The sequence below is a fragment of the Pongo pygmaeus genome, chromosome 10 (assembly GCF_028885625.2).
Source record: "Pongo pygmaeus isolate AG05252 chromosome 10, NHGRI_mPonPyg2-v2.0_pri, whole genome shotgun sequence".
Classification (NCBI taxonomy): Eukaryota; Metazoa; Chordata; class Mammalia; order Primates; family Hominidae; genus Pongo; species Pongo pygmaeus.
This window is the reverse complement of record NC_072383.2, coordinates 7,439,748-7,467,521: the sequence shown is the minus strand read 5'-3', so window position 1 is coordinate 7,467,521 and position 27,774 is coordinate 7,439,748. Positions and strand designations below refer to the sequence as shown.

Below are 27,774 nucleotides of genomic sequence, written 5' to 3'. Positions count from 1 at the left end.
ATGTTATTTGATAAATGATGAGATTCCAGGGTAAGAATCAGTGCTTTTTTTACCCCCTTTAGTTTTTTCTTTTAAAAAATTATGTCAGTTAAAAAAAAAAAACAAAAAACAACTGCAGTCTTGTGGTTTAGAAAATTTGCTTAGCTTTATAGAGGAAAGAATATTAAGCTTTGTATTTTAATATATGTTCCTCTAAGGTTAAACATGCTTTTCAAATGTTATTTTTACTTGTATTTTGCTTTTGGTATGGCCAAATATCAAGCTTGTTTTTCATAGTTCCTGATATTTTTAGAAAAATAAAATAAAAAATAAAAGTAAATTTGTTCCCTAAAGATAGGTATTCTGTACTTTTCCTTTCTTTTGGCCTCTTAGTAAATCTCTTGCTTTATGTATATATACACACATACACATTCAGATGTATATACATGTATATAGATGTATATATGTGTATATATACACAGATATATATGTGTATATATACACAGATATATATGTGTATATATACATTCAGATATATATACATATATACAGATATATACATATGTATATATACAGATAGTATTACAGAGTTAATACAGATATATCTATATATACATGTGTAAATGTGTAAATATACATGTGTAAATATACACATGTATATATGTATCTAGATATACAGTATATATATATCTGTATATATACAGATATATATATACAGATATATATATTCAGATATTTTACAGTTAATTTGCTTCAAAATGAGGCACAATAATACAGTACTTAATTTCATTAAACTCACTAATTTTTGAATTGTTCATACTCCTTACTTTAATGTCTTGAAGTTTGGTCTCATAAAGATGTTAAGCAGAAGAAATTGTCTTGAACATTTCTCTTAGGATATATCTTTATTTTGATTCAATCAGGCACAAGGTAAATGAAATACAGATTCAATGTGCACTTTCTTGTTCTAAGCAATCATTTGATTCCTGCTGTTTTAAACACTACAAATCATCATCATTACCTTTGTCAGTTTGGCCATTATAACAATTTTCATCCATATATTTTTGAGGCTTTTATTTACTTTTAAATTTTTTAGCTAAATAAAAACCAAAAAATCAACAGTTGAGTTTTCAAGCAGGAAGGATCTTAAACATTTTAAGAGAGTAGTCATTGAATTTAAGAGAGTAGTCACTGAGAGTAGGAACAAATACTAAAAGAAAGCAACCATATTACTACTTAACCCTTCAGTTTTCTTATCAAACTATCTTCGTCTCCATTCTTGGTCTCTTAAAACATTGCGTTTGATTTTCCCAGTGATTGTCTTTGGGAGTTCTTGAACAAATTCCACCTAATTGACAGAAAAAAACGTGATGAGTCACTTGATTCCATCCTTCCAATTGTCAGTGCAATAGGAGGGAGCTTGCATGGAACTCAGACTGCATTTTAAAGTCGAGATTATCTTAGCCTAAGCTCATTGAATTTCATGGACACCAGAAACGTCTGTTTATGTAGGAAGGGTGACAGTGTAGCTCCATCTTATGGGCTTTTAGTGCATATTCACTGAAATGCTTTGCCAGAAGAAAGTAACAATCCCTTTACCCCATTGCTTTCCCCTAGTTCAAACTAGTCCTAGGCCTCTACTGTTCCTGAGAAATGGAGATTACAGCTAAATACAAAAAGAACAGTTCTTGTCTTTTCAGAGCTGGATCCTGGAGGTTTTGAGGAAGATTTTTAGGGATAATTTGGAGTATATACAGTTTCCCTTCTGCCCTGACTTGACCACAGAAATCCTCTTTTTGTTCTCTTCTCTCAAAATAAGACCACTGTATTTTAAAATGCCCTCAGATAGCCTTTCTGAAAGTCAACAGTCACTGATTTAGTGAATTTAATGGAGAAGATGTGAGTAGTTTTTAGGTTTAACTACTTTTTGGCTGAAATGATGCTAAATGAAATAGAAATCTCATGCAGAGGATCAGTAATTATCAACCAGTTCCACGGTTAGAAGGAAACTATAGGGCCATCTTCATGTATTTATGTAGTATTGTTCTTAAATCCTTCTTTAAAGAAGGTTTCAGGAAAGATTCCATAGTTTCTTTGGATATCATCTTCTTCTGAACATTAAATGAGGTCACTTGATACTTCAAGGCATGTACTTTGAATTTATAGGAGTATTAGGGATAAGAGTAGTGAGATAGGTGAATCAAGCACTGTCCCTAAAAACAAGGCACTTGGCAATTCTTTGCCACTGCGTTTTTCTCATACAGAATGGGACTAGTTAGTCCTAGAAAGACTCTTCGTAGTGATTCAGTATTGCAGAGTTGATTAAAGGTTCTGGTTTATAATTCACTTATACCGTTCTAATATAAAACATTTTAAAGCAAAATTCTTAGGGTTAAACAAATTGAAAAGTGTCTTCTACCTATATAGTGAGTTACTATAAAATCAAAATCCAGTAAAATCTAATTCTAGCTTAGACCCTAGTTTGGTAACATCCAAACTTAACTTTTGGGCAAAGTACTTGCTTTTCTTGGATATTTGTAAGGTGCAGTTGATTTTTTCACATGATCCTGAAGCTCTAGAGTTAATTTCTCTGGGTTGTAGGACTTAAAGGGTGTAGCTAAGACAACAAAAGCTTTCACCACCTGCAACAGAAAAGTTAATTTATCTTGCTCATTTGTTTTTCAGACACATCAAGGATTTGCAACAAATGCTGAACATAGGTGCTTACTATTTGTTAATAACAGTTTGTATGATGACTGCAAATGCCAGAGGTTACCTCTGAACAAAGCTTGGATACAATTACAAAGTGAGGTTTTTCAGAATATTTTCAGGTAAATGGTTTATGAGTGTGAGGAGTGCAGCGGTTCAAGAAAGCTAAGTTCTATTTACAGATACGTATGTATTTAACATTTCAATCAGACTGATCCTATTTATTACACAGACAGTCCTTGGCTTATGGATGACCACTTACTCCATTAAACCTATACCATTAGAAGCATGTAGCAGGGGGACAAATGGAGTTCCTAGAGAATATATAGTTTCAAAGCAGTTTGAAGGGTCTCAATGGAGGAAAGACTATGTATCCTGGGAGATCAAATCTCAGGAAGGGGCTGAGCGTGGTGGCTTACACCTATAACCCCAAGAATTTGGGAGGCCGAGGTAGAAGGATAGCTTCAGCCCTGGAGTTTGAAACCAGCCTGGTCAACATGGTGAGACCCCATCTCTACAAAGACTTAAAAAAAAAAAATTAACCAGGGTGCAGTGGTGCACACCTGTAGTACTAGCAACTTGAGAGCCTGAGGCAGGAGGATCGACTGAGCTCAGCAGTTTGAGAGGTTACAGTGAGCTATAACTGCACCACGGCACTCCAGCCTGGGTGACACAGCAAGTCTCCATCTCAAAAAAACAAAACAAAGCCAAAAACCAAAACCTCTCAGGAAGGACTGATCTATGTGAGGTCTTTTTTGCCTCATATTGTTTGCTTCTCTTTGAAATGCTGTTTGAAACCCACCTATTAGATAACTACTGAGGTTAGTAAGCATAATTTATATTATTTATTGTTCATACATTGATTCTAATTGGTGGTTACTTCTGTTCAGCTGAAATCATTTATATTGAGAGAATAAGAACATGGTGGCAGGAAGAAACTATTTTTGAGAATGGAATAGATGGAGAGTAGAGTGGGCACAGGAGGTAAGAGTATGGGATCCATAGTGTCACTACAGAGGCTCACTGGTGTGTGAAAGGGAGGTACAGATGTGGAAAGATGCTGATAAATTGTTTTGAAATTTTGTCACTTGTTGTGTCTATAGAAACTTCCATAAGGAAAAGCAATTATGAAAATAGGGCTTCCTCCTAGAATTAAGGCTATTATTGTCATTGCCAGAGTTCCCTTTCCTTAGGTCCTAAATAGGCTCATGAGACTTGTTTGGGAACCTGGCCACAATTTTCTTTCTTTCTTTCTTTCTTTCTTTCTTTTTCTTGGTGACAGAATCTGTCTCTGTTGTCCAGGCTGGAGTACAGTGGTGCAATCTTGGCTCACTGCAACCATTGCCTCCCAGGTTCAAGCAGTTCTCCTGCCTCAGCCTCCTAAGTAGCTGAGATTACAGGTGCCCGCCACCAAGCCCGGCTAATTTTTGTATTTTTAGTAGAGACAGGGTTTCACCATGTTGGCCAGGCTGGTCTCAAACTCCTGACCTCAAGTGATCCACCCACCTCGGCCTCCCAAAGTGCCAGGATTACAGGCGTGAGCCACTGTGCCCAGCCCACAATTTTCTATTTGTCTTATTTCTGTGAGAAAATATATTCTGAATTCCGTTACAGTTTTCCATTCAGTGAAATCTGTGGCTTTTGCCTATGCAGTATCTGTTCCTCCTTTTTAGTAACTAATTTTCCTATGGAGTGTTACCCTAACTTCTCTCTGGTGGGACTGACACCAACACCTACTTCCAAGGATAGACATATGATCCAAGTCTGACTGATCAGCATGTACCAGTCTCTGAACCACATTGGTTAGAGATGTGATCTAAGGTAGGCAAATGATCTTGAGAGTTACTTGAAACAACTGGAAACACAGCTGTATCCTTCCCTGAAGGGGTGGAGGGTTGCTAAGGTGTATACATCTGGAGTTGGTTGCTATCAAGTAGGAGGAATCTGATCAAATGGAGCCATAACAAAGAACAGTAGAGCCAAAAGTGAAGAGAGGCTAAATCTTGCCAACCTCACATGAACCGTTGGATGTGGCAGTACTTAAGTACTTGTCACTTATATGAACCAAATGCCTTTTTTTTTTTTTTAACTTAAGGCAGTTTGAATTGTGTTTCTGTCACTTGCCATCAAAAGAATTCTAATACCACCCCTTTGGGACACAACTTATTGTAAAGTTGGTTGCCTGATTTATATTTTGGCCAAATGCATGCCTCATAATTAGAATTAATAGATTGACCACTCTTGGTTCAGCCTTTACAGTGGTCAAATGGACAGAACTTGAAAATATGACATTGCTTCTTTAATGAATGACATTCATCTACCTCTCCTCGGATTTGATCTGGACTACTGACAACAGCCGATTCAACAACTGCTGGGTGCTCAATGAGTGCACTCTCCACTTCAAATGGCCCAATACGGTACCTGAAGAGGAAAAGAAGTTTTTGACCACCACATCCTCCAAGTTAGAGATCTCCCTCCCTGTTGAATTGTTACCTCTTCAGAGTGGCAAATGTACAAACCCAGAGGATATAATGACATCATCAGCTCTGCCGACAAACCAGAAATACCCATCACTGTCCATCACTCCTCTGTCTCCAGTGACATAAAAATCTCCTCTTATCGTGGCAGCAGTTTTCTGTGGATTGTCCTGGGAACCAAGGATGACATTTGGGGATTAGTCTGGTCAGAACAGAGATGGGTATGGCACTCATTAAGTGACTAGTACATTACGCATCCTACTTATAAAGGAAATTAATTTTTTTTTATTTTTTGAGACAGAGTCTCTCTCTGTTGCCTAGGCTGGAGGCTTCAGCCTCAACCTCCTGGGCTGTAGTGATCCTCTCACCTCAGCCTTCTGAGTAGCTGGGACCACAGGCATGTGCCACAACACCTGACTAACTGTATTATGTTTTTGTAGAGATGGGATCTCACTATGTTGCCCAGGCTGGTCTTGAACTCTTGGGCTCAAGCCACCCTCCCACCTCGGCCTCCTAAAGTGCTGAAATTATAGCCATGAGCCACCGTGCCTGGCTGGAAATTAATTTTTTTAAAAGATAGTTCCTAGTATAAAATACAAAAGGTCCTAAAGAGTATTTAAAAAGCCCCTCTTCTACCTCCAGCACCCCCCAACTGCACCCTCATTCCAGCCTGTCCAGTTTTCCTTTCTGAGGATAAGCACTGCAACTGGTTTCTTACATTTGGAATTTCATCTTTACAGTACTCTTGGGTGACAGATGATAATCTCCCCATTTTACAGTTGATGAAAGATTTTGTTGCTTGCCCAAGATTACATAGCAAGACATGGTGGAAATGAAATTTGAACCCAAGTCTGTATTAAGCATGACCAGCACTTTGTATCCTCATACCACATATTCAGAGAAGAAACAGAAGGGCCGTGTAGATTTGAGTCTGAGGGCAATTTCCCCTTCTTTGCCAGGTGGTAGAACTTTGCCATTTTCATCTATAATCTGGAATGAAGGAGACAATTAATGTTCTTAAAATTTTCTTTTCACAAAATGAAAGAAGCTTGTGAATAGTTGTACAATGAATAGCAGAAAAGGAAAATGTTCTCTCTTCTTTATTGAACCAGTCAGATATTTTCTCAACCTACCTGGACATCATAGGGCAGCATTCCTTTCCCCATTGAACCTGGTTTAATTTCTTGGCCTTTCTGATTGGCACAAATTATTCCCTATTGAGAGGACAAGCTTTGTATAAGTATACAAAAGTTTATATTCTGAAACTATATCATGGCAATGAAAATTAAGATTTGATTTTGACTGATTTTCCTGGTGTGCAGGCACACCTTCTGAAATATATTATTTGAAACCAGTACTTCTCAAACTTGGGTGTGCATTAGAATCAAATTTGAGATTCTGGACCATTGTTGAAACACAGATTGATGGGCATTATCCCAGAGTTTCTGATTCATTAGGTGTGGAATGGGGTCTAAGAATTTGGCATTTCTACCAGATCTACCTAGATGATGTTGATGTTGCTGTGTTTGAGGGCCACACATTGAAAACCACTCCTTAGACTCTGTTAAATGCACCTTGGAATCAATTTCCCATGGATGGTCTCAGAGGATTATTCCCAGCACAGTGGAAAGAAGAGCTGCTCAGTTCTGAACCTCACCCACCCGCTAACGCCTCCGAGATTTCTCCTGCATAAGGGGGAGGCAGGAATGTTGGAATAATCATCATTCCCCTTCATCAAAACCTAACTGAGCAATCTGCAAGTTTTGGTAACTACTGGCAAGGTGAAGTATCCCGGGAAACTCTCTAAAAATTTAGAGTGGGACGGGGGCACTTCAGGGGCTCAGTTGACAAACCTGGGGCAGAAAGGCCCCCACACATACTAAACATAAATGCCCTTTAGATATACCACTTCCGTCTGTCCGTAGCCCTCATATAGCTCCAGTCCAGTTTGCACCCTCCACTGCTCCAGCACTTCTGGGTTGAGTGGCTCCCCTCCCGTCAAGCAGTGCTGCAGACTCTTGAATTTATATCTGGAGAGACAGAGTTGCGTGGGTCTTTTCAAGAGGAACCTGAGTGCTTTCACTGCAAGACAATTAGGACATTCAAGCAGCAAGCATAACAGCTGGAGAGGCAAGTCTTAGCAAAGTTCATTCAACAAATACTTGTTGAACACCTACTATATTGCCAGACATTGTTCTAGGCATATGGGGGCACATTAGTGATTACAACAAAAATTCCTGACAGCTTTCATTTTGGCAGGTGGAGGAGAACTTAGTTATTAAAGATGTAAAAAGGCAGGAGAAAATGCTATTAATGATACTAAGTGCTTTTGATGAGCCACATGATATAACAGCTAATATTGATTGATCAGTCACTATGTTGTAAGGGCTTTAGAAGCATTCTTAGAATCCTCTCAACCCCTATTTACACATGAGGACATTGAGGTTCAGAGATGTTAAAGAACTTGCCCAAAGCCTTCCACGTAATAAAGGACTGAGTTGATACTCATGAAACTCTGTACCAGGCACCTCCCACTTGTCAAGGTGATCTCACCAAGCACGTCACTTACATTAAATTCTCACCACAACCTTATGAGGGGGCTCTTAATCCTCTCTTCTAGATGGAGTTGATGCTTGAAAGTTATCTTGAGTGTCCAAGGCCACGTGATTAGTAAGTAGCAGGGCCCTGCCTGTTTGACTTTGGAGCTTAGCTTTTAACCACTAGCCTTACTGGACACAGGTGAGAAAGCCTGGAACAGCCTGCTCCTCATACACTGAGGCCCCAAATGGGCCAGAGGGTGTGGATAGAATACAAATCATATGTATTCAAAAGAATCATTGAATAGTCCCTGAATTACTCTTGAAATGTGAACAAGATGCTCGTGTTTCAAAGGCCGTGACATAGGAGCAAAGGAGTTGACACTGACTAGGAAAAGAGAAGATTCATGTTTGCTTTATTCTGTTTCGCATAGCACTTTCCCTCTTGGGCAACCACACTTTGGTGGCAAAAGAGGATGGACAAGCCTGTGCTACTTAATTTGCTCCTCTCTTCCTTTCTCTCTTCATGTACTGAGTTTGAATTAAACAAATATGCATTGCAACTCTACTGGATGTTCATATGGTTTGGCTAAATTGAATATGACCTTCAAGTCATAAACTTTGTTAGCTTTTCTTCAAAGCAGTATAAATGTGCTTTTCTTTCTTTCTTTTTTGAGGGCTGGTCTGGTTGTCCCTGGAAAAATGTCCAGTTGTCCTAGAGGATATTCCAGTGGTTCTTAGACTAGGGGACAGTTTTGCCCCCCAGAAGACATTAGGCAGTGTCTAGGGACATTTTTGATTTTCACAAATGGGGAGGAGGAGGTGCTACTGGCATCGAATAGAGTCTTGGGATGCTGCTCAACATTCTGTAATGCATACGACCGTCCTCCGATGATAGAATTATTCAGTTCAAAATGTCAATGGTGGTAAGACTGAGAAAGCCTGAGCTATCCTATGCTGAAAAAGAGAGATCTGTGATCCTGGATGGTAGCTATTGTTTGTGGTTCAAATGGAGATTTCTGCCCAAGTACCTCTTAAGGTCTTTTTGCACGAGCATCCGGTACACGGTGGGAGGACTGCACAGGGTCGTGATGGGATAAGTGGTAAGCGTCTGGATGATGGAGAAAGACACAGATGTCAGAAGTGGTCATTCAAAGGCCATGACTAGAGCTGATATCTACACCCTGTTATTTTCTTCCATTAATATGTGCCCATCCCGTGGTCACTACTAGGAATAAGAAAACAATATTTATTACTTGTCACTAGTGACTGTATATCTGTTGGGAATTTCCAGTTACTGAAAAGAATGTATATATATTAATATTACAGTAACAGACATACACAATCTAATTCAACAAGTGGATTGCTTAATTTGAGAACAACCCCAAGTATGAACTGGTTTGTTCTTCCTCAGGGCTACAAGTTACCTTTTATAGTGTAATCTTGTAACCTCCTGCCAATATATTCATGGATAGCATTGACTATGGATGCATAAGCTAACCTACTGGGACCTTTCCAGCTCCATTCCTATAAAATATATTAGTCTTTTTCAGTAAGTTGAATAAATGTAGAAATAAGCATTTTTTTGGCCTTTTCTTAATTTTTAAAAATTTGCTGAGTTCATTATGTCTCCGGTTTCTTAAATAAGATATGGCCTAGGCATCTTAAATCTAGAGAAATACTAATGTTTTAGAGCTCCTCCTTCTGGAGAAGTTCCACTATGTCCCTTAATGTATTGACAATTTGTATTAAACTTAAGTATTTGGGAGAAGGCTCTCAAAATGTATGTCTGGGCTACCTGGATTGTCACAGATAAAGTATAACGTTTGATCGGTAAGTAAGCATTTCTACCGTGTGTATCTGCTCCGTAGAGTCTAATTATTTTTAGAAAGTGTAATGTATACATCTAAAAATAGCATAAATCTATAAAGGTTTTTATAGCACTTAAAATACACACATGATTTTTGTAAAATAAAAGTATTCTTATTTTACAAATGTAGATTTTGAAACTGCAAAGTTAACTTAACTTACCAACTTTAGGGCACTTTGTAAACCTGATGTAGAGATCTCAGTTCTTAGGTTAGTGTACATTTATGTTAAGACCTTTTAAGCAGGGATCCCCAACCCACAGGACAGACTGGTTTCTGTTTGTGGCCTATTAGGAACTGGGCCACACAGCAGGAGGTGAGTGGCGGGGCAAGTGAGTGAAGCTTCATCTGTATTTTTTTCTTTTTTTTTTTTTTTGAGACGGAGTCTTGCTCTGTCACCCAGGCTGGAGTGCAGTAGCATGATCTCGGCTCACTGCAACCTCTGCTTCCCAGGTTCAAGCAATTCTCTGCCTCAGACTCCCAAGTAGCTGGGATTACAGGCGCACCACCATGCCTGGCTAATTATTTGTATTTTTAGTAGAGACGGGGTTTCACCATCTTGGCCAGGCTGATCTTAAACTCCTGACCTCGTGATCTACCTGCCTCAGCCTCCCAAAGTGCTGGGATTACGCCTGCTGCATCTGTATTTATAGCCGCTCCCCATTGCCTGTATTAGCGCCTGAGCTCCACCTCCTGTCAGGTCAGTGGTGGCATTAGATTCTCATAGGAACCTGAACCCTATTGTGAGCTGTGCATGTGAGGGATCTAGGTTGTGTGCTCCTTAAGAAAATCTAATGCCTGATGATCTATCACTATCTCCCATCACCCCCAGATGGGACTGTCTAGTTGCAGGAAAACAATATCAGGGCTTCCACTGATTCTACATTATGGTGACTTGTATAATTATTTCATTATACATTACAATTTAATAATAATAGAAATAAAGCACACAATAAGTGTAATGCACTTGAATCATCCTGAAGTTATCTCCCCACTCCCCCGAGTCCATGGAAAAATTGTCTTCAATGAAACCAGTCCCTGGTACCAAAAAGGTTGCAGACTGCTGCCTTAAACCATCTTGTCAGACCAGTTAGCAAAATAACAGGTGAAGAGCTTTTATTCACACACAAGTATAGTTTGTGTGTAATAATATGTATTTTGTTAAGCTTAATAAATTTGTCGTGGTTGAAAAATAATTGACCTGAATCACATTTTTCTAAAGTCTAAAGAAATTGGAGTTACCTGATATCTCAATCTAACTGTCCCTGGTTGAGAAGGCAGGGCATGCATGCCCGGTTTCCAGAAGAGTATCGGGTTCTGAGAACTAACAAAGTGAGAAGTATAGGCTAGGGGAGAATAAGAGGAGCTGCTCTGGGAGAAAGGCACCCCCACTTTTAATGTCCACTGCACACAAGAGTTCTGGTTTATCAGCTATTATCTTTATTTCATTGAATCAGAAACGAAGTATTTGTTTAGAGTTCAGACTTCTAATCTGTTATTTAGAACCAGTTTCTTAAGTAGCTACAGATTTAGCAACACTAGCAAATCCTGAGCTATTTGAAGCAGAAGTCTGGATTTCCTGCCTGAGAGTGTTGCAGTTGTTCCCCCTCCGTTCTGTCAAATACATTTCAAAACCCGAGGCCCTTGAGACTTTGCTTCGTATAAAGAAATGATTTCCAGAAGCCCAAGAAGCCTTGTATTCTAAGGAATAATTTCTTTGTGATTTTATGGGAAACAAGGAGGAACTCTAAAGATCTATCTAGCTGGAGGACATGACTTACGTCTAGGAAGGTGTCAGTGTCAAACTGTGCCATTCGATGCACAAAAACACAGGCTCCATACAGCCAGGAAGAAAACACACAACCAATGGCAGCCTTGACCCAGCCCGTGTCAGACATATTCCATATGATATCTGAGGACTTCAAGTCCAGCCAATACCTAAATGATACGAAGAAGCAACAAAACAGACCAAAAATAAACAAACAAAAATTACAAACTGGTATCTTTCAGGGGTGACTTTGCCCCAGTATCTTAAGGGCTACAGAGAAGGGTCAAAAGAAGCCCCAGACAAGGTGATAGATTCTACTTCTACTCTTCTTAAGGGCATTTTCAGAATCCCAGGTGGTCTGAGAGTACAGTGGGAGGCTGCGTGTGGCATGATTTTTTGAGTTTGTCCATTGATGCAACAAATACTTGTTAAGCCAAAATGTGCTAGGCGTTGTTCTACAGCAGTGAGCAAGGAAGACCAAATCTCTGCTCTTATTTTAGGGTGACGCATAGTGAATAAATATACGATAAAGTGAGTTAAGTATATTAATAAATATCATTATTTCAAGTAGTATAAATGCTATGAGGAAAATAAAATAGGATGATGTGACAATGGTAGGATAGCCTCTCTTTTAGGAAGGCCTTTCTGGGTAGGCCTTCCTGGCAATGGGAAAAGGGAGCCAGACGTGCTGTTAAGGGATTAATTAAGGTCGATTCTTAAGCTCTTGCTTAATCAACTGGTTAGATGCTGCCATTTACTGAGCTAGGTTGGGCAGGGCCAGCAAGAGTTCTGTTTTGTAGCTATTATATTGGCAATATCTTATAGCAATTCAAGGAGAAGTATCAGTTAGTTGGATACACATATTGGCAGCTTTGGGGGAGTTCACCAAAAACAAACTGAATTTTCTTCCCTACCTTCCGCAGAGGGTGAACCCAATGCCGAGGCTGCTCTGAGAGTGCTGGGCCATTTTAGGAAAGCCTGTGGTCCCACTGGTGAAATAAATGGTCATTGGTTCTTGACTTCCTGTTTCCACACAGCTGTGCTCTTCAGAAGCGAATCTGCAAAATATGTACCCCAAGATGGTGGTGGAAGATGGCAGACCAGCTTAACTCTGATGTTTCTTCTGCTCAACTACTTATGCCCTCTTGCTACCAGAAGATAGTTAACAGAACTGAACCTAATCCAAAGCTTTCCTGAGAGGAATTCCTCAAGAAATCTTTGTGGGACTTTGAAGATCAGTGCTAAGATTTAACAGCCCAGTTCTTCTTTTTTAAGCTTCATCTCCCTATAGCGTAAAGAAATAGCCAAGATAACTTTCAATATTAATAACAAAAGACATGCATTTTATGTATTGTAACATTTTTTTTTCCAAGTGTGTTTTAAAAAAAAGTCTGTACGTTTTTAAAAATCAGCATTGAATCTTCATACATTGCTATTAATGTTTCAGGAGTTTTTATTATTTAAAGGAAGATCTTTTGGCATTTGATTCAAACTTTTAAATCATTTTTGTTCAGCATCTTTGATATCTGCAGCAGACGCAGCTAGTTGCTTACCAAATAGCTGTCTCCTTCTTCCTTGCACTCATAGAACTGATTTTGTTCAAGTATCAGGCAATCAAGTGCTTCAGGGGAGACTGTCCCTGTATAGCTCCTAGGGGCAAATCTTGATTAAGCCAGTCACAGTCATTCCTTGGTTTAAGATTGGGCACATGACATGGTTATGGACAACGAGATATAAGGCTTTAATGGAATATATTTTCTTGTTCTAAAAAGAGTCATGAGGAAGAGATGCAGCCTTCTTCCCCGGCCCATCCTGTTTTATGGCCTTTAAGTATTGTTGTGCAAGTACAGGATGTCTGGGGCTACCCTGGCCATCTTGGATGTATACTGAGAGTGACGTGATAGGAAGATGAATGAATCTGGGTCCATGTTAATTTCATTGACCCACTGAATTCACTGAACTGAAAACAATCTCTGTGTAAGATTGTCTGCAAAGATAGCCCCATGATTGCTTCCATCCCTGTACAAAAATTCTTAGATATTGTATTAGTTATCCATCACTGAGTAACAAATCATCCTTGTATGCCATTCCCTCATTGTAGGGCAGAGCTTATGTCCTCTCTCTTTGAATCTGGGGTGATCTCATGACTTGTTTTCATTAATACACTGTGGCACAAGTTCTGGGACTTCTCAGCCTAGGCCTCAAGAAGCTTCATAGTTTTCATTTTCCCTGCAGGGTAACTTAGCCACCATATAAAGATGTTTAGACTGTCCTACTGGTGGGAGAGGCTATGTGGAGGAAAACTGAGGTGCTTCAGCTGGCAGCCAGCCTGACTTAAAGGTGAACCCACCTTGGATACTCGAGCCCCAGTCAGGCTGATGTGGAGCAGAGACCAGCTGCCTCTGCTGACCCCTATGCGAATTTCTGACCCAGGGACTCATGAGCAAATAAAATAACTACTGTTTACCCCATTAAGTGCTGGGACGGTTTGTTACTCAATGATGAATAACTGGTACAGTATCTGAGAATTTTTGAGACTGGTGTATCATATTTTTATCTTTATTTTATTTATTTATTTATTTTTTGCAATGGAGTCTCACTCTGTCACCCAGGCTGGAGTGCAGTGTCATGATCTCGCCTCACTACAACCTCTACCTCCCAGATTCAAGCAATTCTCCTGCCTCAGCCTCCCAAGTAGCTGAGACTACAGACAATGCACCACCACATCCGGCTAATTTTTATATTTTTAGTACAGATGGGGTGTTACCAAGTTGGCCAGGCTGGTCTCGAACTCCTGATCTCAGGTGATCCACCCGCCTCAGCCTCTCAAAGTGCTGGGATTACAGGTGTAAGCCACCACACCTGGCTGGTGTATCATATTTTTAATTTCTCTGGTTGAAGGGAACAGGGTTAAGGATGCTGTTTTAATTAATCTTGATGGTGAATGAGTGACATTGTCATTGAAACGGTAAAAACATGAGGATTTTTTTTTTTTTTTGAGATGGAGTTTTACCCTGTCATGCAAGCTGGAGTGCAGTGGCATAATCTTGGCTCACTGCAACCTCCACCTCCCAGGTTCAAGCAATCCTCCCACCTCAGCCTCCCTAGTAGCTGAGACTACAGGTGTGTGCCCCCATGCCCAGCTAATTTTTGTATTTTTAGTAGAGATGAGGTTTCACCATGTCGGCCCGACTGGTCTTGAACTCCTGACCTTATGTGATCTGCCTGCCTTGGGATCCCAAAGTGCTGGGATTACAGGCATGAGCCACCGTCTCCAGCCAACAATGAGGATTATTTAAAAATAGTTTCATAAAATATTAACATGGTTTTCTTGGTAACTTGCTTCCTCCCCTTAAAATAGAAAAAGATCATTCATTCAACTATATTGATTTTCTTTTCAATGTATGTATAGAGTGAAGTTGATATGTGTTGGGCTAGAGAGGGGCATTTATTCACAGACTCTAATAGCTGTGGGGAGACCTCTTATGTTTAAACATTTCTCAATCCAGTATGGAAACCTTTTGATAGAAGGCTATCTATCTATCTATCTATCTATCTATCTATCTATCTATCTATCTATCATCTATCTATCATCTATCATCTGTCTACCTATCTTTCATCTATCTATTCATCCATCCATCTATCTACCTACCTACTTATCTACTTATCTATCTATCTTTCATCTGTCCGTCTATCTGTCTATCTAAAAGAAAAAGCATCACAATCTGTAACAGGAAGATTTTCAAGCAGTGATTCCATTATCTGACTTCCTTTCCTTGAATACCTGAGTTCTGAGTTATGCCTTTCCAGATTTCAGAGCTAATTATGTACTAATAACTTCTTGCTTTGTATCTTTGCCTCTTGTCCCTGAGACTCATATCTACCACCTGCTAGACATTTGAATGTTCACAGACCTTTCAATCTTGTATGTCCAACTCTAAACTTATTATGTTAGCCTCATCTACTGGCTCTTTTTCCATCCACCAATCACCTAAGTCAAAAAGCAGCTCAGCCTTGACTCCTTCTTCTTTCATCTTCCACATCCAATACTCTCCAAGTCCTGCTAGTTCTTTAGTTTGTTTCCTTTCCTCCATCCTATTCATCAGAGCTCAGATTTAGTTTTTTATTATCTCTGCCCTAGATGAGGCTCAAAAATGGCCTCTCTGATTCCAGTTTGTTCCTCCTGAAACTAATCCTCTACATATTTGCCAGATAAATCTATTTAAAATCCAAACCTGACCTTGGAACTTCCCTTCTTAAAACCCATCAATGGCTTCCCTTGTTTACAGGGCCAATTTTAAGATTTAGCATGGTGTGTGAGATCTCCCATAATCTGGCCTCTCTTTGCTCTTCCAGGCTTCACTCTGACTCCATATTTTATTCTCTAGCTAAACCAAACTGCTTGTAGTCCATTCCCTGCACACCTTAGGGTATTTTTTTTTTTTTTTTTTTGCTTCCATATCTTTGGTCATGCTGTTCCCATGCTTGGAACACCATCTTGAACCCCTCATGATCAGAATCCAGAGTCCTGGACCCCACAGGACAGGGTCCTTTGCACTAGAACAGAAAAAAGAGAAATATCAGTCTGGCTTATAATTTTGACCTTTTCCCTCATCCCATTATGAATATTCTGGAAAGTGTTAATGGACTTCTATACTTGGGAGGCAGAAGGAGGGCAAGAAGCCTTAAAATGAACTTATTGAATAAAAGATCAACCCTAACAATGTAAAATTAGCCCACATTATTGCTGTGTGTAGTCTTCTGAAAAACTAGCCAACTGTTGGCAATGAGATGGCTATCCATTCCCTAGTTTTTAGAGAAACAATCCTTGGCCTTTTTGGAGTTATGACACTCCAAAGTCATTTGTTTAAAATGAGGATTTTTTCCATCTTTGAAACCACTCCCAAAGTGTGCAAATTTCAATTTGAAATCCACATGAATTTAAAGTCCTTTATCGGTTGTAAATTTTGTGGCATCTTTAAGGTTTCTTGGGGACTCAATAGATTATTGCAAAGTTGTTTAGGACAGGAGTCTCTGAAGTGGAAGTGCTTGCTGCTCAGGGAGTGTGCAAGACAACTGGGGTAGAGAAGAAGAAAGAAGAATTGCAAATTATGTGTTTTTTGTTTTTTAGACAGGGTCTCACTCTGTCACTCAGGCTAGAGTGCAGTGGCACAATTGTACTGTTTTACTCATCCTCTAAAATTTTTATTTTTGGTATTTGTATAATGCACAAAAGTACATGTGTATAATTTATAAATAAATACATGTGTTGGGGGTATGTTAAAAATATGTTACTAATGGAGATGCATATTCAAATAATATAAATACCATTACCTTAGGAATCACTAGACTGTTGAATGGCTTTGTTAACTTGAAAATAATAATGATAGCAGTTATAATTACTATGATATTTATGGAGTAATTACTCTGTGCCAGGCATTAAGCTAAGAATTTTACATGTTTTATCCCATTTGATCCTTCTACAACCCCATGAGGTAGATACTATCATCATCTCCATTTTATGGATAAGATAAAGAGTTTCAGCAATGTTACTTCACTTATCCAAGGTTACACAGCTTATAAAAGACACAAGCAGTATTCACTGGTGTGGCCCTTGGGAAAGAATTTTGGGATTGGCCAATAGTATTTGGTTTATATTAATTAGTAGGATAAAATTTCATTCTAACAAGTAAAACTACCCTATTATTCAGCAGGGTTTACATGTCTTCTCTTTCTATAAACTTCTCTGGAAGAATTTTTTTTTAAACGTAAGCTATTCAACACCTCTTTGAAAGATAATGCCATTAATTAACATTTTACTCATTTTTTCACAGCTTGAAAAACATTTTCTCACATATTCATTTAATTTATCCTCAAAACAACACTTGAGATAAGTACAGTATAATTATTCCCATTTTACATATGAGGAAAAGTGCAGTTGTGATCTCTTTTGTTCATTCATTTATAAATATTAAGCACCATTTATGTGTTAGGAACTGGAGACAGGAAGATCAACCAAACAAAGTCTCTGCTTTCTTACAACTTATGGTTTAGGACAGGGGTTGCCAAACATTTTCTGTAAAGGAGCAGATAGCAAGTATCTTAGGCTTTGTGGGCCATACAGTTTCCGTTGTAACTACTCCACTCTGCTGTTGTTACATAGACAACATGTAAATAAATAAACATGGATGCAGTCCAATAAAACTTTATTTACAAAAACAGAGCCGGGCATAGTGACTTACACCTGTAATCCCAGCACTTTAGGAGGCTGAGGCAGGTGGGTCACTTTGAGGTCAAGAGTTTGAGACCAGTCTGACCAACATGGTGAAACTCCCTCTCTACTAAAAATACAAAAATGAGCCAGGCATGGTGGCCGGTGCCTGTAATCCCAGCTACTCAGGAGGCTGAGGTGGGAGGATCACTTGAACCCAGAGGTGGAGGTTGCAGTGAGCCAAGATCACACCACTGTACTCCAGGTTGGGTGACAAAAGCGAGACCCTCTCTCAAAAAACAAAAGAAAACAAAAACAAAAACAAAAAAACAGAAACAAGCAAACAACAACAAAAAAAGGTGGCAGGCCTGAATTTGCCAAACCCTACTCTAGAGGAGAAAAAAAAGACTCTACATAAGGGAACGGATGAATGGACATGATAATTCAGATGGTGATGAGTAATATGAAGAAAACAGGAGGATGATGTAATAGAGTGGCTTGTAGTTCTGTTCTAGGTAGTGTGGTCAAGGAAAGCTTCTGAGGATAAAATATTGAGTCAAAATATGACAAGAAGGAGCCACTCCTGAAAGGGATAAGAAGAGCACTCCAGGCAGAAGAAATAACAGGAGCTGAGGTAGGGCATGTTTGAGGAAGAAAACGGAGAGTAGGGGGAGATGTGGTCCAGCTTTAAGCAAGGGCCAAACCACGCAGGATACTCATCATAGACCACAGTCGAAAGCAGGAGGGTGGAGGCAGAGCTACATCCCTTTCTTCAGCCCTTGAATCCATTTATTAGGTAATATTTTTCTTTTTCTTTTCTTTTCTTTTTTTTTTGAGACGAAGTTTCACTCTGTCACCTAGGCTGGAGTGCAGCGGCATAAACTTGGCTCACCACAACCTCCGCCTCCCAAGTTGAAGCGATTCTCATGCCTCAGCCTCCTGAGTAGTTAGGGTTATAGGCGAGCACCACCACGCCCAGCTAATTTTTGTATTTTTAGTAGAGACAGGGTTTCACCATGTTGGCCAGGCTGGTCTTGAACTCCTGACCTCAAGTGATTCGCCTACGTCAGCCTCCCAAAGTGCTGGGATTACAGGTGTGAACCAACATACCTGGCTATTAGGTAATTCTTTTCTGAGTAAGAGCCCAGATCAACTGACAGTGTTCCTGAGTCCTTGGAGGCAAAGAAATTCCAAGATGTAGCTGTAATTTGTGTTGTTGCCAGCAGTGTAGATTGGCTGGGAAAAATACTCACTGAAATAACTCCTGGAAGCTGAGCCACCCGTTCCGGCTTTGTGGAGACACCAGGAGTTTTGTCTTAAGGTCAGGACACTCCAATGCAATGGACTCCACCGCTGCGGCCACCTCCTCACCGGCCACAATGCACTTGGCCTTGGATGCTCGTAGCCGGTAGAGGATGTCTTTTGCTGTCAGCTGGATTGTTCCCGGCATGAAGATGATGCTTGGGAAGGACAGAGGGCCCTGCACTGAACAGAACTGCTATCCATTGTGGAAGACTTGGGCTTTGTGCCTCGGTGAGAAGCATCACATTCCATCCTTTACCTACCTCTGCCTTGATCCCCAAGGTTACTGCACAGGACTCTGATCCCTGAGAGATCCCTTAGAGCCGAGATCATACCACTGTATTCTAGCCTTGGTGACAGAGTGAGACTCTGTCTCAAACAAATAAACAAAAGAAAAAAACCAGTGGCCTCCAAAGTGAGTTTTTCAACAATCCATTGGGACTAAGAAATGAACATAGAAATTTGAAAAATTATTGGCTGGGCATGGTGGCTCACACCTGTAATCCCAGTGCATTGAGCGGCCAAGGCAGGAGGGTCACTTGAGCCCAGGAATTTGAGACCAGCCTGGGCAACATAGTGAGATTTCATCCCTGTTTAATTTTTTAAAGTAATATTAAAAATTTTAAAGAATTAGAAATTATTGAGAAATTACAATTCTTTTAATGCTTTTATCTCATTTTTGTATGTTTCATAATATGCATACTATATTAGTGCAGTAGAAGCACATAAGTGGCTATACCCAGATGGGAAGATGTGTATCCTAAATATTTTTATTGATAGATTATACAGTCAAAAATGCCTAGAGACTACTGTTTTAAGCAACTCTGGTAGGTCCACGTGGTTGTGCCATTGATGGAATATGAGATTTGATCAGAGCTGGTGAGTGGCAGAGCCAGCCCTCTTCTCTATGGACTCCAGTTGTCTGGCATCATCAAGGTTTGCCTAGACTACTTTGCAATGCTTAGTTTATCTCACCTCCTCATTTCATCCTAAACACTGGCTGGAGATGTCTGATTTTAAAGTACCAGTTCATTCTGGGAAGAACATACATGGCCGAATTAGATGAAAGAGAGAAGTTTGTACTTTCTAAAGTGAATTATTGGGAACAAGAAGTGGAGTGTATATAAAGTGATACAGATAATCACTACTGTTTATTGAGCACTTATTACGTGCCTGGTATCTCGCTTAAAATTAATCCCAGTATATAAATAATAACTTGCCCAAGGGTCACAAAGTCAATAAGTGGCAAAGGATAGAAAAGATTCAAAGATACATTTCCCAAACTTCCAAGACCTGTGCTATAAGCCAAACTACTCATTTCTTGGTGAGTTCCCTGAAGTTTGCTAAATACAAAAATGTGGAGTTGAATTGCTAGGAAGGAGATTTTATTTTATGAATATATTTTAAAAGCTTTTAAATTCATCCCTTCTTGAGAAAGTGAATAAATGCATAAGGATAAGGAAGTTGATTAAGAAAACACCTTAGAGTATTCGCTCAATATAAAAATTTAAGATTATTTGTTTTACAAACCACTTGTTCTTAATGACTTACAAATAATTAGCTCCCTTGGTAGATTGGTGATATGAATGTACTCAATGGGTAGACCTCTAAATTCAGGGTTGGGAGAAGTTTTCTTCTAGTGGATTTCAGATAGCATATATCTCAGGCTTTACTGCATACACTTCACAGCAAAAAACCAAAATATTTTGCTATGTGGTATAGTACAAACAATTTCAATCTTCTCATTGAAGATTTAATAATTCTGAGTTAGAAAATATAATCTCACCTTCTTGCTTTACCTTTAATTTAGTGTTTTATGTTAGCCATTCAGCTTGTCTGTTTAGTTTTCACCATTATTTTATATATTTCATAACTTATGTTAAGCAATATTACATATTTTTTATAACAAATCACCTTTAATCTACTCTCAATCCACAACTGGTTTAACATTTGCAAGTTGTTTTTAGTGAATGCAAAAAGAATTTTATATAAACAAATTTTATAAAATGCTGTTTTTATTTAATATTGGCAAAAAGATCATTTTCAACAGCATTATGAAATCCTCGTAATTATCATTTTAGTGGTATTTCAAGTTGAGTTACCATAATTCTAATCACTTATACACACACACCACAACTAAACTTAGTCTCACCTATTATAATTCAGTCATTTCTATTTAGTTGTTTCCAAATTTCTATTATTATTAATAACATTGCAACAAACATCTTTGTGTTTTTTACCGTATTCTATCCTTTGATATTATTTATTCTTAATTGACTTATAAACATTTATGCTATGTTTTAGAGCAGGAATTGGAAAACTTTTTCAATAAAGGCCCAGATAGCAAATATTTTAGGCTTTGTGGGCCATAGTATCTCCATCTCAATGAGGATTTCTGCTGTTGTGAAACAAAGGGAGCCATAGACAGTATATAAATAAATGAGCATGGCTGTATTCCACTAAAATTACTTATGTAAATAGATGCCCAACCAACAGGCCATGGCTTGCTAACTCTTGTTCTAGAGTGGAAAAAATCCTGTTGGAATTTTTATTTGGGGTAAATTATAAATTACTACTTTGGGAGAAAGTGTGTCATTGAATACACTAGTTAGTCTGAAAAAAAGGTAGAGATTTTTCAACTGGGATGTGCCAATCATATTCTTACAAGTCCTGATGTATAAATACTTTTTCTTCTTGTTGTATTTTTTTTTTGTTAGGGAGGATCCAAGTATATTCAGAGAAGTTAATTTTGGATCATCTGGATGAACACGTCCTAGATCATCTAGCACTGCAAAGAGATGTTGGTACCCAAATTTGCTTTTATAGAGCTTTGTTTTTAAATCCCAATTACATAGCTTTCTAGCTGTGACTGAATAGAATAACTTTCTAATTGTGACTTTTGGCAAGCTTTTGTTTGTTTGTTTGTTTGTTTTTGAGACGGAGTCCTGCACTGTTGCCCAGGCTGGAGTGCAATGGCAAGATCTCAGCTCACTGAAACCTCCACCTCCCTGGTTCACGCGATTCTCCTGCCTCAGCCTCCCGAGTAGCTGGGATTACAGGCACACACCACCACACCTGGGTAATTTTTTGTGTTTTTAGCAGAGACGGGGTTTCACTATGTTGGCCAGACTGGTCTGGAACTCCTGGCCTCGTGATCCACCCGCCTCATCCTCCCAAAGTGCTGGGCTTACAGGCGTGAGCCACCACGCCCGGCAAGCTTCTTAACCTGAGCCTTGGTTTCCTCTTCTGCAAAATGTTTATCACACTAATACCTCCCTTTTAGTGTTATTGTTATTATTATGTCATGATTGGCTTAACTCTTCTTTTTTTTTTTTTTTTGTCTTCTGTATGCATAGCTTTAATCAGAGCTAACATTTCAGAAAACCCTTGAGTTTCAGTCTCTCTGTGTTTCTGTGTGATTTAGAATGCTAATAATGGCACTGACCTGTTCGTATGCAAGCCACATTGACCAGCCACCACTCAGGGATTCGGGGCAGAATCACGGCCACACGGTCTCCTCTCTGCAGGCCACAGGGCTTGGTGAGCACGTTGGCAGCTTTTCGGGACAAGGTGCCCAGTTCTCTGAAGCTCCATTTTACCTCATCCCCTTTGCCATTCACCCACCACAGGGCTGGGTTAGCTGATCTCTCCCCTATCTGACCAGGGACACATGGAAAAGAGAGGGGTAGGTTTACATGACTGATTACTCTTACATGCGGCATCTGCTTTGTTTTGGCACTGGTTCTGGTGCGTTCTGCTAACAGCGCCCTGAGTTCGTCTTTGAGGGAACTGCCCCTCTCCTATTGAACACAGCCTTGAAAAGAGAATCCCTCAGGTTGCTTTTACCCTTCCCCGAGCAGTAGGTGGGCATTTGACCAAAGTTGGGCCAATCAGACCTCCTCTCTCTCTGGACTTTTTGGTTTTCTGAGAGAAATCAAAAGATAGAAAATGGTTGGTAGAAAACTTGTCTATGGATTATTAGTGCTTATGCATCCTCAGAGAGCTGTCCTGATTCCTGTCCTCATTGAGATGGACTCTCCAGCTTCCAGCCCAGTTTTGTGAGCTCTCCCATATTCCTTGAATAAATTTCTTTCTTGCTTAAATTAGATTCTTTCCCATCCAAATAACCTGAATGGATCTACTAAGTTTGATTGGGAACCAGACATCTCTTTGTACCCTAAGGCTGAGGTGTGGTTTTCACAAGTCACAAGGAGCAGGGTTGAGGGAGGCATCAATTGATCGACTTCTAGAGGTAACTTCTTCCCCATCATTCTACAAAGTGAGTCATCTGTACTGCAAAACCTCTTTGCCTTATGTATTACCTGGAAAAAAAATTACTCTCCCTTCTTTCCCCTATCTGGAAGGCTTCTTTTATCTTCTCTGGCTGGCAAATACTTAAAAGCCCTGTTGACATGTCAGTTCGTCTGTGAGCTTTTCTTAGACTTCTCTTTGTTTCTCCACTGACTTCTCTGTGTTCCTTCATCGTTGTGCTCATACTCCAGATGACTCCAATTTATTATATGACAGACGTGTTTCTTCCCTATGGATGTAACCTCTGTAAAGATCAGGGACTCGGTTTATGTTCTATTGGGCCTGTGTGGCCTTGGATAAGTAGCTTAGCTTCTATGAGGTCAAGTTCCTCATCTGCAAACCACCCAGGTTGTTATGGGGATTTGGTGAAATGATATAGGTCAGTATTTCTCAATCTTTAGTCATTTAAGTATCACTGTTTCTGTCAGCTCTGTCTGCACCTGCACTATTCTTCTTTATTTTGTATACTTCTCTACATTGACTCACTTTTTACTTTTTACGTGTATACATTTACTTAAGAAGGAATATACATTTAATCAGCACCATTATTGGACAATTATTACCACTTGCTAAAAAACAGGTTATTGAAAAATAAATATGCTGAAAACAAAACTATGCCATTAAATTTTATCTAGAGATGATTAGCTTCTACCTGCGGTCTTTATTCAAGAGAGTGTTTAGCAAGTGTTAGGTGCTAAAGACACAATGGCTTTCAAGGAAGGCTTTCCCCCTGTATTTAACAGGAAGAATAGATTCAATGTTATTTAATACCTTGTCAGTCTAGTACCTAACATCATGTTCCCATCCACGGGTCCTGCAGTGCATTTTGATAAGCACTGCTAGGTTACGTGTTTAACTCAGTGCCTGGCATGGGGTGAGGATCAGCACACAGAGACCTCATCCTGAGGCTGCACTGTAAACATTGCATAAGGGCTGCTTGCTTTATTCTTGTCAACCTCCAATTCTCTCCTAATTACTCCAATGATAACTGTATTCATAAAACCAAAACTCAATTTACTACTTTTTCGATAAGCCTGTGACCAACTTGAAAACAAAGCACTGTTGCATGGGGCTTGGAGAAAAGAGAAGGAAAAGAGGCATAACTCTGTGAGGAACGACCATGGGGATGGGAGATAGAGAAGGCTCCAGAGCCACCCAGCCATTTGTGGCTGAGGATCTAAGATCTTCCCTGAGGAGAGGGGAGGGCAATTGGAAATCAAACAAAGGAAACCAAGAGGGTGAAAAAGTGCATTGGAGTTACATGGTAGACCACAGAAACAAGGAAATGGAAGACTGAGAGAGAAGGGGACACCCAGCATCTACTGGAAGCCCATCATCGTATACCTTCTCCTTTTGTGACCACTGGTCCAGCACATCCGCAGCAAAGTTAAAGTTTTTAGGCAATGGCCTGTTACAGCGATTTGTGGCTTCAAAGTCAGCAAGAGTCAGAGGTGTCCAAAGCTGGTGATCTTTGTGAAAGTGCCGGCCAGGTGGCTTGGTGAGCCAGATGAATCTAAATATCTGGTAGCGGAAAAAAATCTTCATGGTTCCCAAAGGACTTTGTCTACTGCTATGGACACAGAAGTACTACAGCCTGTAGGGAGAGATGATAGAGAGTATCAGTTTCTTGATGCTCTGTGGTGAGACTGGGAGGTGGATTTGTGGCTGTATGCCCTGGCAAGTTGGGGAACACCTGAAAAACACCTCATCAGAGCTGCTGCCTTAGCCACTGACTGGCCTCCCTGCCACTGGACTCTTCCTCTTCATTCTGTCTGTGACCAGATGAGTCTAAAAAAAACCCTTAATTACAGAATTGTCAGACTCCCGTCTTCTGTTCCTGTCTTCTCCCCAACCAAACAACAGACAAATAGAAACTTTGCTGTCTGGATTGGCATTCAGAGCCTCCTTTCACCTGCTTTATATACTGTTCTGTGTCTGCTAACTCCTCTACTTGAATTTCCTCTTCCAGTAGAGGAGGCCCGTTAACTTGCCATGAATATCTGTTTCCCCCACTGAGAGTTGGCCTGTCATTTCCCTGGCTCCTGCTTACCTTGTTCTCCTCTCCCCTTCAACTTTCCGTTGTGATTGCTGGAAACCTGGGTTTAAGTCCTGGTTCAGCCACTTTCCGGCTGTAGGACTTTGGGCAAGTTACTTATCTTCCTGCACCTCAATTTTCTTATCTGTAAAATAGGGGAAAATGTAGTACCTCCCTCCTACGGTTATTGTGAGGATTTAATAAGATAATGTGTATAAAATGCCTAGCTTGTAAAAGGTGACTTCGAAGTGTTAATTACTACTGGGTTTTTTTTTGGTTTTTTTGTTTGTTTGTTGTTTCTTATTAAGAAACAAGGTCTTGCTCTTTCATATAGGCTGGCACGATCACAGCTTACTGAAGCCTCAAACTCCTGGGCTTAAGCAATCCCCCTGACTAAGCATCCTGAGCATCTAGGACTATGGGTGTCACACCACCATGCCTAGCTAATTTTTTTTTTCTTCTGTAGAGATATGGCCTCACTATGTCACCCAGGCTGGCTTGCCTCCAACTCCTAGCCTCAAGTAATCTTCCTGCCTTGGCCTCCCAAAGTGCTGGAATTGTAGGTATGAGCCACTGCACCCAGCCAACTACTGCTGTTGTTAAGATTATTTTCCTTAATATTATTGTGGCATAGTTTTATTTAAAAAAATCCTACCATATGAACCAGAAGACTTGGATTTTATTTCTTTTTCAAAAACTACTTTTAATATTGGTAAAATTGCCTGCTCTTTCTGGACTACCATCTGTAATCTAATTAATTTTTAAAATAATTTTGTGTTTATTTCTTCCTTTGGTTTTCCCTAACATGCGTTTATGCTATTCATGTGACAGTTGTCTACCTTGTATTATCAATGATAGTTTTTCATATATGTGCCCTGTCTCCCTACCCAGCTGGTATGGGTTGAGGCTATGTAATGCGTTCTTAGCACTAAGCATGACTCATAGAAGATCTGCAATAATAAAAGGGAGTTTTTAGGTTCTTGATGTAGGCAGGCACTTTGCATTTCTGATGTCATTCAATATTCATGACAAGCTTGTGAGGTTGGTGCTATTATTATCTCCATCTTACAGATGAAGACACTGAGGCTTATGTACATTTAAGGAACTTATCCAAGGTCATTCAGCTCGAGACAAACCATGTCTTGCCTCTGCCACCATGAGCTCAATGATGCAACCAGAGGCAAGGTTTGAACCTCTCTGGTCTGACTTCAGAACTTAACCTACTCAGCTTCTCTGCTATTTATTCTCCTTTGTGCTGCCTTCTTCAATAAAGGTTTCTTGTTGATGGTGAATGCCTTCACCCTTTTTGCCCTTCAGGCTTGTGTAGTTGTTTTGAATGGAGTGGAAGAATCTGCAAATGTAAAGAGTACCTGAGTCTGCAGCATGGTGATAACAAATAAACAATAGAAAGGAGGGTGCAGGTTGTGCCATCCTTCATTGTTGTTGCCAAGTCCTCTGTGCTGCTCAGAGTGACTTCTGGATAAGTGGCAGGTCCATTTGGTGCAAACACAATTTGCTGTATTTCAAAAATAGCTATTTCTGGCAATACCGTTGGTGTTAAACTCTCTGTTATGCCAAGGTAAAAAAAAGAAGAGGGATAGCGCCTTAACTGGGCAATTTTCTGGAAGTATAGTGCAATTATCAAGAGTAAAGAAAAGGGAGAAAAGAGAAGCAGAGTGGACCATATTCATGGTTTAGCATTCTGCCAAAAGTGAGACTCTCATCCCTCTCCTAAAACACAGACGTGCACACACACATGCGCACACACACACACATACCACTTGCACCACACTTGCATCCAAACTTGCTTCTCTGGATGACCTTTGTCAAGTTGCTTAACATCTCCAAGTCTCATTTGCATCTGTGCAATGAGAGTAATAATACCTTCTTCACTAGGTAGTTGCAAGGTTTTAGTGAGTACATTAGCACAGTGCATGGTTCGTGGTTAGGAATGAATAAATGCTGCATATTAAAAATAAAACCTCAGAAGCATTTGTGGCAGAAGACTTCAGCTCTTGATATATAAAGAAACCTAGAAAAGTTGTTGGTTTGGAAGGCCAGATATAGTGGCTCACACCTATAATCCCAGCATTTTGGGAGGCTGAGGTGGGCAGATCACTTGAGGTCAGGAGTTCGAGACCAGCCTGGCCAACATGGTGAAACCCCATTTCTACTAAAAATACAAAAATTAGCTGGGCGTGGTGGTGCGTGCCTGTAATCTCAGCTACTCAGAAAGCTGAGGCAGGAGACTCGCTTGAACGTGGGAGGCAGAGGTTGCAGTGAACCAAGATTGCACCAGTGCACCCCAGCCTGGGTGACAGAGTGAGACTCCGTCTCAAACAACAACAACAGCAAAGAAAAGCTATTGGATTGGAGCTGCTAACTTATCTTATTTCTGCCTCTTATAATGCCCTGTTACTGTGCTCCAAGCTCTTGGGGCTGACCTGAGCCTCCATCAGTCTGAAGCAGTTTAGCTTTCACTTCCATTATCTTGTCCTTTCTTGGTCTCAGTTTAATGATGAAGTGGAAAAACTTCCAAGATGAGGGAACCTGGAACATTCTTGCTTCCTAAGGAAA

At 39.9% G+C, this 27,774-nt stretch overlaps 1 protein-coding gene across 1 annotated transcript; it reads right to left on the bottom strand.

The window, feature by feature from the left end:
* Nucleotides 1-1,240: 1,240 nt before the first annotated feature.
* Nucleotides 1,241-24,707, bottom strand: ACSM4 (acyl-CoA synthetase medium chain family member 4). The gene is made up of 13 exons (XM_054444543.1): nucleotides 24,507-24,707; nucleotides 22,293-22,507; nucleotides 18,803-19,009; nucleotides 12,253-12,396; nucleotides 11,352-11,508; nucleotides 8,734-8,813; nucleotides 7,072-7,195; nucleotides 6,299-6,379; nucleotides 6,054-6,155; nucleotides 5,208-5,335; nucleotides 5,010-5,109; nucleotides 2,502-2,621; nucleotides 1,241-1,327 (listed from the first exon to the last, which is right to left on the bottom strand). The coding sequence occupies exons 1-13, from the start codon at nucleotides 24,705-24,707 to the stop codon at nucleotides 1,241-1,243; spliced, it is 1,746 nt and encodes a 581-aa protein (XP_054300518.1).
* Nucleotides 24,708-27,774: the final 3,067 nt, after the last annotated feature.